At 44.9% G+C, this 11,635-nt stretch overlaps 1 protein-coding gene across 1 annotated transcript in view; it reads right to left on the reverse strand.

Annotated features, from left to right (window-relative positions):
• The window catches only part of LOC308089175 (NACHT, LRR and PYD domains-containing protein 3-like), a gene marked incomplete at its 3' end in the record, with an annotated part of 85,280 nt that extends 75,028 nt beyond the window's left edge, over positions 1-10,252 (reverse strand). Inside the window, exons 1-3 of the mRNA XM_080433739.1 lie at positions 10,179-10,252; positions 2,248-2,527; positions 1,879-1,959 (exon numbers count right to left, since the gene is read on the reverse strand). Of these exons, the coding sequence (XP_080289865.1) occupies positions 1,879-1,959; positions 2,248-2,527; positions 10,179-10,220 (403 nt within the window). The 5' untranslated portion in view covers positions 10,221-10,252. The remainder of the gene's footprint in view (positions 1-1,878; positions 1,960-2,247; positions 2,528-10,178) is intronic.
• Positions 10,253-11,635: the final 1,383 nt, after the last annotated feature.

Raw genomic sequence — 11,635 nt, forward strand, 5'->3', positions numbered from 1 at the left:
CGGATTCCAAGACGGCCGCTCTACCTCCTGAGCCACTGCCGCTCACAATAATAAAAGAGCCACATACGGAGGAACACAGACCTGCACATACTGTATAGTATGAATCATAACTTTGCGTGATGGCGCATGCTTAAAAAGAACAGATCTACAAGCCAATATCCTGTACCATCGCACAGTGTTGATAGCTTGAAAATCAGTTTCTTTAAAAAAAATTTCTCTTTGTGACAACCTTCTACTCTGTTGTTTAAATGCTCTGCTCCACAGATCTGCAGCTGACTGCTGGACACAGTCTCAGACAGACACACCACAGCACCGGCTCATAGACAATGATACAGAGAAGAGAGAACGCTTTTATCTCATAGACAATGATACAGAGAAGAGAGAACGCTTTTATCTCATAGACAATGATACAGAGAAGAGAGAACGCTTTTATCTCATAGACAATGATACAGAGAAGAGAGAACGCTTTTATCTCATAGACAACTAGAAAAAGTGCTCCTCGGAGCACAGGTCTCCGCCAGGTCAGGTAAGTTATTGTGGCCTCCTGGTGGCGCTATAATAGGCCAATGTGAAAAGGGTGGCATTTCTTCCTCTGCCTAGTGGGAATGTGCGTGCAAATTTTCACGGAAATCGCACGCCGCGTTCATGATTTGAGACATTTTGTTCAAAACGGACCAATCCTGCAAACTTTGGAAGTCAACCTTAGCCAATCAGGATGGAATATGAAATATCGGACAGATGCGTCTTGATCACATGACTATAGAGATACTGTGTACCGATTTGCGTGATGTTTGGATAAAATCTGAAGGATTAATATCCAAAAATGTATTTGACATAAGTCGGCCTCCTGGTGGCGCTGTAAAAAGCAGATGTAAAAAATGCAGTGCAGATGTTTTTCCTTGGCCTCTAGGGAGTAGGCGTGCAAAGTTTCACGCAGATCGGTGCAGTTATAGTTAAAAATGCAAATCGGCCTGTTATAGCGCCACCATGAGGCTGATGTGAAAAGTTTTAAGTGCCATTTCTTCCTCGGCCTAGTGGGAATGTGCGTGTGCAATTTTATGGAAATGGAAAGCTGCGTTCATGATTTGAGGCAGTTTGTTCAAAACGGACCAATCCTGCAAACTTTGGATGGTAACCTTAGCCAATGAGGATGGAATATGGGAAATCGGACAGATAAGGGTTGATCACATGACTATAGAGATACTGTGTACCGATTTGCATGAGGTTTGGTTAAAAACTGTAGGAGTAATGGGAAAAAATGGGTTTTGCACAAATCGGCCTCCTGGTGGCGCTATAACAGGCCCATGTGAAAAATTTTAGGCAGAGGTTCTGAATTGGCATCCAGGGAGTGTGTGTGCACAGTTTCGCAGCGACCGGGCCAACGGTGCCGGAGATTTGGTGGTAACACACAGACAGGACGGACGGACGGACGGACGGACGGACGGACGGACGGACAGGGGCGAAAACATACTCTCTCGCCATGCCTTTCGGCCTGGCGGAGACAATGATACAGAGAAGAGAGAACGCTTTTATCTCATAGACAATGATACAGAGAAGAGAGAACGCTTTTATCTCATAGACAATGATACAGAGAAGAGAGAACGCTTTTATCTCGGTCAGAAACTAAAACAAATCACATTCATTTTAATGAGTAAAGCAGCATTACTTGGATCAGTAATGTGTAATAATATTACTGTTTTAGCTGCTATAATATATTACACTACTTGTTACTGCATGGGTAAAGTAATTATATTAACGGTAATATATTACTAAGTTACATGTTATTGCCCAACACTGGCTGTGTGTTTCTACAGACTACAGGTAAATAGTGTAAACCGACCAGACAGTTGAATCAGTTTATTGAACACATCTATTCACCTTCAGTTGTAGAGACTCCCCTCGTTGTAGAAGTTGTTGGTGGGTCAGCGTCTGTAGCTTCATGCTGCTCTGATGTTACAACTATTGTGTCAGAAAAGACAACAGACTTGTATAATAAACCTGCTATTACCTGGCAGTAATTACATTAAATTACATTGATTATGTGTGTGTGTGTGTGTGTGTGTGTGTGTGTGTGTGTGTGTGTGTGTGTGTGTGTGTGTGTGTGTGTGTGTGTGTGTGTGTGTGTGTGTGTGTGTGTGTGTGTGTGATGGATATTAATGAATTGCACCTGCTGTTCATATCCAATTACAACATAGTTTCAGTAGGTTTATCATGTAAACCTACTGTATGCAGCCTCTCTTCACCTACCTTGGGATGTGTCTGGAAACTTGTCCACTAGATCATTCCTGTGGATCTTCTTCAGAACATTCACCACGATCCTCTGAGCTGCATCACTGGAGTAGCGCCTCACCATCAGATGAGCGATGGTCCTCTTGCCCTCCACATTCGGGGGTCTCTTTGAGATCGGAGCCAGGCCTTCAAGGACATCAGGGTGCCGCAAATGTAACTTGAATGCCTCGAACTCCAAGTATACCAGCTTATCCAGAGTTTTCAAGATGTGTTTCTCAAGTGGCTCAATGGTTGAGTCCTGGTACAAACAGAGGATGATAACATCTCAGCTTCATTCTCTTCATGTGTTCGTTATGAACAGACTGAACACAAGCTTAACCATGCTTTATATACATTAGCAAATACATATTAATGTACAATTATACATGCAATGTTTCTAAAACATATTAAGATTAATTATTTAATACATATATATATATATATATATATATATATATATATATATATATATATATATATATAGGCACATGTAGGTCAGTGAAAGCAGCATTAGGGGCCTTGTCCACAGAGAATGAAGACAGTCCATGTTTACATTGTTTCAGTGAAGCTATTTGTGCTAATATAAAAACAATAATAACAAAGCACAACATAATACACAATAATGCACAAGATTTTTTTTTTAAATCACACCCAGTGTGAAGTGAGTGGTGCCTTTGATGAGTGTAGAACTTTCCAGTACACTTCCAAGTATTATTATTATCATTACAATTGTTGCATGAATATTACCTGCTTATGTAGGGTTCTAGCGCCACCCAGTGGGTGTTAGTATTGAGCGCAGGACTGTGTGATTTACGGGTAATGCGACGTCACTTCCGGTTTCGCAGAAGTTTATTTCATTTAGTTTCTTTATTTAGGCGGATTAGCGTGTGTATCTGCATGAGGAAAGTGTTGTCTAAGTGACTGAGTGATTTATATGTTTACTGTGTAATTTTCAGAGGGATAAGTTAGTAGTTTGACAATATATACAGCAGTAACGATGTGGACTGCGCATGCGTCTGTGTGACGACTTTCGGCTTTAGTTCCGGTGTTGTTGTAACTGCGACATTCGTTTGCAAGCAGCCGACCGACCAACGTTGTGTATAAACATGAGCGTGTTTACACGACGTTTTCTTATTTATTCCTGATATGTTACAGTTTGTGTGTATTATATTTCATGTCAGTAATTGTTGTTGTATTGTTTTCTGTGTTTGTTTGCAGGTTTACAACCTAACAAATAGAGTGTAGAGTGTAGATGTGTGAGTGAGTTGTGTGTTTTAGACAACATCAATAAATCTGAAAAAGCACTTGTTTGAGTCGTGTCCGCTAAAGTTGGTTGCTTGACAACCCTGTGCGAGGGAGATCTATCAGATAGGAGGTGTAATTGGTAGATAAACGTACAGTTGTAAACCGGGGTGGTTTTTATAACCAACGGTATTGACCGTCGGCTACCTCCGACGCAAGAGGACGGGAGGTGGGGACGGCGTGGAAGGAACGTTCCGGTGGACAAGTGAGGATCCACGGGGAGCGACCAAACAACGGCGATCAACGCTACACGACGGAGGAGACCGCTGTGTTGCTACTTGTGTTGCTACTGTTTACACGACGGAGGAGAGCTGTTGTGTTGCACTATTTTCCCACAGTTGTAGATAAAACTGTGTGGGCATAAAGGAGGAAACGTGACTGTGTCTGTGAATATATTGCTGAACACTGCTGCTGCTGTTTGAGCTAAGAACTTGACTGTGTCTGAATATATTGCTTGAGCTCAGAACTTGACTGTCTGAATATATTGCTGCTATTTGAGCTAAGAGCTAACGAGCTGAATAACACTGTTCACCAAAGAAGCTAACGAGCTAAGCTAACGCTGTTTCACAAAGAAGCTAATACTAAGTTAACACTGTTTCACCATAGCAGCTAACAAGCTAAGCTAACGTTGCTTCATCATAGACACTGCCATTGCTAACTGACTGCCAATGTTAAAAACAGCTGCTTAAGCTAACTGCTGTGCTATTGCATCTGGAGGACTGCCAATGTTAAAAACAGCTGCTTAAGCTAACTGCTGTGCTATTGCATCTGGAGGACTGCCAATGTTAAAAAACAGCTGCTTAAGCTAACTGCTGTGCTATTGCATCTGGAGGACTGCCAATGTTAAAAAACAGCTGCTTAAGCTAACTGCTGTGCTATTGCATCTGGAGGAGCGCTGGTAAGTGCCAACAGTTAACACAGAGGGGTAAACCGAGAAGTACAATGGCAGACATAGACGAATTAAAGCAGAAGCGAACTGTGGCGCAGACAGCATTAACAAAGACAGCCAATGACACAGACTATATTCTGGATGATGCTACTGAAGACGAATTGGTCAGAGCATTACGATCGCTTAAGGACGAGTACGCCAGACTACTTGATGCTAGCAGTGACTATGTGTTCGCTTTAGAAGAAAGTGAGGATGCAACCCATGCAGCGACGGTAGAGGAGGTGTCCAAGAAGAGGGATGCCTGCAGATTAAGATTTAGAGCAACAGAGCAGAGGGTCATGTTGACCTTATGGTCCGACCATGCAGAACCAAAGGTAAACGCTCTTGTAAAGGAGTTTGAGCTCGCTTTTGAGCAAACCAAACCACTTAGCTCACAAGCTGCATCTCATGACCAACGAAGTGTGGAGAGTAACACACTAGACAGACCGCTCTATGCACTTGCGGACGTAGTGCGTGAGTGGAGGCATTTTGTTCCTAAAGACAGTGCAGTGGAGATGGAGAAGCGTTACAGGGAGCTAAGGGAGAAAAAGGAGAGGCTGATGGACGAGTGGTCACACATCCGCGAGGTAGAGGGAAAGCAGGGTGCTGACGAAGAGGAGGAAGAAGAGGTAGACGTGGAATATAATAGCGCTGCCGACCAGCAAGTTGTGGTTGTGTACAACATTCCTAACCAACCTGTCGTTGCTGGTAGCGACTCTCTCCCTGTCAGTAACCCTCCCCTGCAGGTCGATGGACAAGTCACTGACAATAACTCTGCCCAACCTGCCGGAGCACAGGCAGCGGCCACTACCAGTCAGCCACAACCTAGTGCTTCCCCACGACTGAGACGGGCAGACAGTGTGGCTCCGTTCAGTCCAATTCCGAACTCCACTAGCACGCCGCAGCAGCGGAGTGCCCGTGCAGTGCCACACGGCAACGATAGCGTGTTGCAAGGAGGGTTTGCACCCCACAGCGGTTCCAGCATGGCCCCTGGAGGGGGTAGCAGCGCCCTGTGGGCCAGGCCAAAAATAAAACTTGCGGACATAAGTCTGCCTAAGTTCTCTGGAGACAGGAGAGACTATTGGCGCTGGCGGAAAAACTGGGAGAGCCTACAGGTGATGGCGGAGCCCTCAGGATCACAAGAGTGCAAGTTGTTCCACCTGCTCGACAGTATAGAGGGGTCGCTGAGGAAAGAGCTTGGGTTAGATCACTGCAGGAACGCAGATGACATCTTCAGGCTCCTAGACAATCGATTCGGAAACAAGAGGATAACTGCTCGCCTGATCGTGAAGGAACTGGAGGAATTGCCTGTTGTTAAGGGCTACCAGCCTAGAAAGACAATTACCTTAATTCAGGCAGTGGAGAGAGCACTGTTTGATCTAAAAGACCTTGACATGGAGGACGTCATAAAAAATCTGATGACTGTTGCTACCATAGAGAACAAGCTTCCTGTAGCTATCAGAGAGAAGTGGCTCCACTATGAGCGGGACCTTGTAAATGACGTTACCCAAGGGAATTATTTTGACAGACTGTTGCTGTTCCTGAAGGGCCAGGAGGAGGTCCTCGAAAGGCTAGCGGAGCTGGAGCTCGGGTCCACCTATGCTAATGACAGGACTAGCCAGCGTGAGAGAGAGAGACCGAGTGAGAAAAGACTGGAAAGGCAGTCATTCACCCGGACAACAGCGAGTGACGTGGAGAGGAGGGAGTACCAGCGGGAACCGTGCGCAATGTGTGGGGATGAAGAACACGGAAAGAGACTTTTCCGCTGTAAGGCTTTCAGGAAGGCTAATCTGTCAGAAAAGAAAGCCCAGGTAAAGGAGGCAAAAGCATGTCACAAGTGCCTGGGTGTTCACAGAGCTGAAGGCGCATGTACAGAGAGATTTCTCTGCCGAAAGGAAGAGTGTGCAGGGGAGGACGCTCCTGCAGACCATCACTACTTCCTCTGCCCCTGGCCATCGGGGGAGAGGGTAGCTACTAAGGAGGAACCCAAAGCGGAAAAGAAGAGAGGACCTCGTGGTATGACAGAGGAACAGGAGGCTGTCATTGCGAAGTTAGACCTGACTCCACACCAGTTGGAGGCTGTGAAGAAAGCCTTCCACTAACAAGTCAACCTCTAAAGTATGCACCAGAAGGAGTCTGGTTGAGGAGAGTGGCTTAAAGGAGCTACCAGTCCTTATGATGCTTGTTGACGTCACAACAAGAGGGGGAGACTGGGTTGGAGCCCTGGTTGACCTCGCCTCCGACACAAATTATATCACACACCAAGCCGCTGAGAGACTCGGGCTGACTGGTGAACCGATCACACTGGTTGTGTATGGTGTTGGGAAGATGAAGACGAGAATCAACACGAAGAGGTATCTCGTTACAATCAAGGTGTGGTCACCACGAAGGACCTTGAGGTTACATGAGATGATCTGCTACGGCCTAGAAGACATCGCCAAAGTAGATCGGGTGGTGGACTCGGAGCGGTTGGAGCAGTTCTTCCCGGGAGTCGGACTCGATGGAGTCAAAACTGGAGAACTGGCCCGTCCCGAGAAGGTCGAACTTCTCATCAGTGCTCGTGAAGGTCGGCTTGCACCACAAAGAATACGGAGGAACGGCGACCTCGTGCTATGGGACGGTCCACTTGGCAAGATAGTGAGTGGTGTGCATCCAGACCTCTTTGAGGAGGTAGAGGTAACAACACGCCATCAGTCAACTCACTTTGCACGCTCAATGAGAACGGCGACTGTCAAGGTGGAAGAGCACTTCCCGAAGGACCTGAAGCAGAGAAGTGATGTGGACGTCGGATCAATTACTGCTAGCGACAAGGAAGTCGTAGAGGCGGTGACTCCCTCAGAAGAGGCTGTGGAGGAGACAGCAGTAAAGGAGGCTGCTCCTGCAGACGAGGCTATGGAGGAGACCTCAGGAGAAGAAGCTGCAGAGGAAACGGTCAAAGTGGCTACTCCTGCGGGAAAGGCCGGGGAGGAGACCTATACCAGCCCACACTCCGTCAACACACCGGTGCGGAGCATCGTGGGCAGCAGTCAGGAATGTAGGGAAGTGTGTGTGGACAGCATCCTGCTGAAATATCCAGATGTGCTAAGCCCCGTCCTCAGTTGCCCACGCACACTGGAGGCAATCGTGAGGGAAGTCGAGGCCATACCAAAGAAAGGTGGCCTCGACCTCAAGCCGCCCCAGTGGGTCCTGTCTGGTCACAGTGGGAGGCGTGGAGCGACTGAGAAGACTCGGGTCCGGTCTGGTCAAGGTGGGAGGCTAGATGCGACAGAGTACAAATCAGAGACACTGGTTCTGCCAGAGCTGCTCAAAGAAGACCCTGTGTGGCAAAGTGGTCGTGAGCTCCTGGCCGATCCTGTTGAAGAATGGCCTGTGAAGTCCGCCTCTGGAGTAGTTGCTGCTGCTAGAAAGGTTGTGAGCGAGCCTCAAAGAAAGGCCCTCTCAGCTATTACCACAAGGGCACAGGCCAGGATGGAACCTCCCCATGGCAGTCCTGAGCTGAATAAAAAGAAAGTCAGGAAAAAGGATAATATGCTGGGATCCCCAGATGTGACGGTCTCTGCCTCTGAGGAATACAAAGACCCCAGAGGACTCTGGGTGACTGCACTCGTAGACCAAGTCGACCGTACACCGGCACAGCGGGAGGCGTCAACAGTAGCAGAACCTGCTAGGAACGTCGCCGTGGAGAACCTGGTCTTGCTGGTAAACCTGGGTCGGGTCGTGGATGAGTGTCCTGACGAGAAAGGGGTGGTCGGAGACGTGAAGGTGAGGGCGTGTCATAGCCTTCCCGTCTTTGCTGGTCTGTCCAAGCGTGACCAGCACGTAGAAAATTGCCCCTCCACCATCCTCCACAGGGATGCTAGGAAGGTGGTGTCCAGTGGAGGAACGATAAGGAAGAAAAGATTTTCCCACTGCCATCCTCCCCGGGGGCTGGCGGTGTGTTTCGATACAGCTAGTTCCATGCCGGTGCGACTCGGTGCCGCTGCGGCTGGGCATGGCCGAGGTGCAAGCACGTCTTGGGGCGGGCTTGTGTGTCGGTTTATGGTTAGCTGGCAGTGGTGCTTACAGTAGTTGCATTCGTGTGGTCTGAGCTTGAAGGATGTTATGCGCATTGAGGACGTGGAGAAGACCTTTTTGTTTAGCATAGTTTTGCCTTTTACGTACAATGTTTGACGGACTATTGTTTACAGTGCATAAAACATTTTTCCCTTTTTTACTAAAGACTTCGAATGTGCTTATGTAGGTTTTGGTGTGGTTTTCTTAGGACTTGAGGCCAGAATAACCAAGTGGGAGGTGTAGAACTTTCCAGTACACTTCCAAGTATTATTATTATTATTACAATTGTTGCATGAATATTACCTGCTTATGTAGGGTTCTAGCGCCACCCAGTGGGTGTTAGTATTGAGCGCAGGACTGTGTGATTTACGGGTAATGCGACGTCACTTCCGGTTTCGCGGAAGTTTATTTCATTTAGTTTCTTTATTTAGGCGGATTAGCGTGTGTATCTGCATGAGGAAAGTGTTGTCTAAGTGACTGAGTGATTTATATGTTTACTGTGTAATTTTCAGAGGGATAAGTTAGTAGTTTGACAATATATACAGCAGTAACGATGTGGACTGCGCATGCGTCTGTGTGACGACTTTCGGCTTTAGTTCCGGTGTTGTTGTAACTGCGACATTCGTTTGCAAGCAGCCGACCGACCAACGTTGTGTATAAACATGAGCGTGTTTACACGACGTTTTCTTATTTATTCCTGATATGTTACAGTTTGTGTGTATTATATTTCATGTCAGTAATTGTTGTTGTATTGTTTTCTGTGTTTGTTTGCAGGTTTACAACCTAACAAATAGAGTGTAGAGTGTAGATGTGTGAGTGAGTTGTGTGTTTTAGACAACATCAATAAATCTGAAAAAGCACTTGTTTGAGTCGTGTCCGCTAAAGTTGGTTGCTTGACAACCCTGTGCGAGGGAGATCTATCAGATAGGAGGTGTAATTGGTAGATAAACGTACAATGAGTTAATTTCATAAAGTTATATGAACTAGAGGAACAATGTTAAATCCCTGTCCATTCATTTCAAGGCTGCTCAACAGGAACACAGAGGGGGCGGGGCTTAAGCAATTACAACCTTTCCCTATTGGCCGTCTAAGAGCACCTGCTAAGTTTGGGAAGTTTAGCATGCTGGGAACTGGAGTTATGGCTGTTTAAAGACCTGCCAATAAGAACACAGAGGGGACGGGGCCTGTGTGTGTGTGTGTGTGTGTGTGTGTGTGTGTGTGTGTGTGTGTGTGTGTGTGTGTGTGTGTGTGTGTGTGTGTGTGTGTGTGTGTGTGTGTGTGTGTGTGTGTGAGCACTATGGTCATGATATGGAAAGTGCTCCTCAGCTCAAAAGGCGTTCTCTGTGGACAAGCCCCTCATAGTTTAAATACTGTTACTGTATGAATGTAGAACTTTGCATTAGATGGGAGTCCAGCCGCATTAGATGAGGCTGGACTGCTATGAGCGTGCATGTGTGCAAATGCACATATAAATTAAAACGTCAGATACAATAGAGTATCCTATTAAGGACTGGTTTCTTTGAATTAAAAAACAATACTAATGTCTTCGTTCTTACAGTGAATGTCTACAATGTAATGAAATACTGAACTCTGATCTTAAATTAGTTTATTGTATAAATAAACATACCATTTGATGTGTCCTCCCTGTGACTGATAGCGGGTTCCCCATTCTTCCTGGCTGCTTCTTCTAATGGTTCTGGTGACAGATGACAACAACAAAACAAAAGTGACATTTATACTAACTGTGTACTTGTGTTCATACAGCAGACATCCCACCCTGGAAAAATCATGGAAAAATCCAGCGTGCCACGTTGTGAGCTTGTAGATCGGCTATTCTGCTTTGACTATTATCTCCAAGACAGCCTTAAGCTTTTACTCAAGTAATTTACATTTTAGGACTTACACAAGTATTTGGTATATTTATAACTGTCATTCCACTACGTTTCAAAGACAGATATTGTACTTTTGACTCTTTAATACTACATTTCTAGGAAGGGTAAAAGTGCATTATGAATTAACCACTTAAGTCCTGTTTCAAATAATGAAAATAGAAGACATGTTGTGAGCTGATGTGTGTAGATCTATATAAATCTACTTCACTTTCATAAGAGCTAAAATGTGAATTAATAGCGCCATATTTTATGATTTCCTTTTTTTATATGAATAATAACTTTTACTCAAGTAATTTTGATTTTAGGTTACTGTTACAGTACCATCTTGTTTTTTCAGGAAAACAGCTAATCCTCAGGCTCACAACTGCGACGTGTTGTGAGCTTGTAGATCAGCTATTTTGGAACAAGCTTTACGAATCAACATTTCACTTCCATAAACACTTTCTATGTGAATTAATAGCTCAATGTTTAAACTCTGAACTGTATCTTCCAAGACAACAGGCAATGGTACTCCAGTGTAATAGTGATGGACATAAAATAATAGAACTACAGTATTGATTTATAATTTTGCAGGTGCTCAGATTGTGTTTACTAAAGAGCAGAGAGACATGGAGACTCCTGTTACTGAACAAAAACTATAGCAATGATTACAGTGTAACAGAGAGATCCTCTGTTACTTACTATATGTTTGCAAATGTATTGTAACCCTTATTCATGATGTTTGAGCACTTTAGATCTTTGCACAGTGTAATTTGCACTATCATGACCCATTTGGGTCATTGTTTCATGTTAGGAACAGTATAAGCCAGTAGTGAAAAGGGAAAACGTGTATTTATGAATTAACAATTTAAGCCCGGTTTCAAATAGTTAAAATAGAAGACACGTTGTGAGCTTCACTTTTAAAAAAGGCTAAATGTGAATTAATTGCAGCATTTTTCTCATTTCCTTTTTTAATATGAATAAGAACTTTAGGATTAGCTGGATGGATGGCGCAGTGGTAGCATAATTTAGGTACTAGCCTATTATAGCTTGTAGATTAGTTTTGTTTTAAACTGTGAAGTGTTCACTCAAAGACACCCTGAATGCAAGTACCAAAGATACTCAAGTTTCTAAACCTGCCCCCATCCTATGTATATACTGCATGTCTATAGTCAAGTATTTTTCATGGATTCCATTTCTTATGATTATTAAG

This window comes from Gymnoscopelus braueri (assembly GCF_963280865.1).
Source record: "Gymnoscopelus braueri genome assembly, chromosome: 7".
In the NCBI taxonomy this organism is placed as follows: Eukaryota; Metazoa; Chordata; class Actinopteri; order Myctophiformes; family Myctophidae; genus Gymnoscopelus; species Gymnoscopelus braueri.